Source organism: Papilio polytes, unplaced genomic scaffold (genome assembly GCF_000836215.1).
Source record: "Papilio polytes unplaced genomic scaffold, Ppol_1.0 DF822178.1, whole genome shotgun sequence".
Classification (NCBI taxonomy): Eukaryota; Metazoa; Arthropoda; class Insecta; order Lepidoptera; family Papilionidae; genus Papilio; species Papilio polytes.
The window spans coordinates 5,989,964-5,990,184 of NW_013527026.1; the positions used below are offsets into that span (position 1 = coordinate 5,989,964).

Sequence of the window (221 nt, forward strand, 5' to 3'; positions counted from 1 at the left end):
CACCAAGCCCTGTGGATAAGGCCGAAAAATTCAAACCAATTGCGGTGTTTGAAAAGCCCACTGTTGATGAACTTGTCAAAGAGAAAACACCAAGTCAGACGGACAAGGAGGTTAAGGCCGAAAAACCGGAACCACTTACAGTGGCTGAAAAGACCACTGTTGACGAAATCACGAAAGACAAAACTCCAAGCCCTGTGGATAAGGCCGAAAAACCCGAACCA

The 221-nt window shown here is 46.6% G+C and overlaps 1 protein-coding gene across 1 annotated transcript in view; it reads left to right on the forward strand.

Annotated features, from left to right (window-relative positions):
- Positions 1–221, forward strand: part of LOC106106462 (microtubule-associated protein futsch-like) — a 42,839-nt gene that overhangs the window by 30,765 nt on the left and 11,853 nt on the right. The window contains exon 8 of the mRNA XM_013287041.1: positions 1–221. Within this exon, the coding sequence (XP_013142495.1) occupies positions 1–221 (221 nt within the window).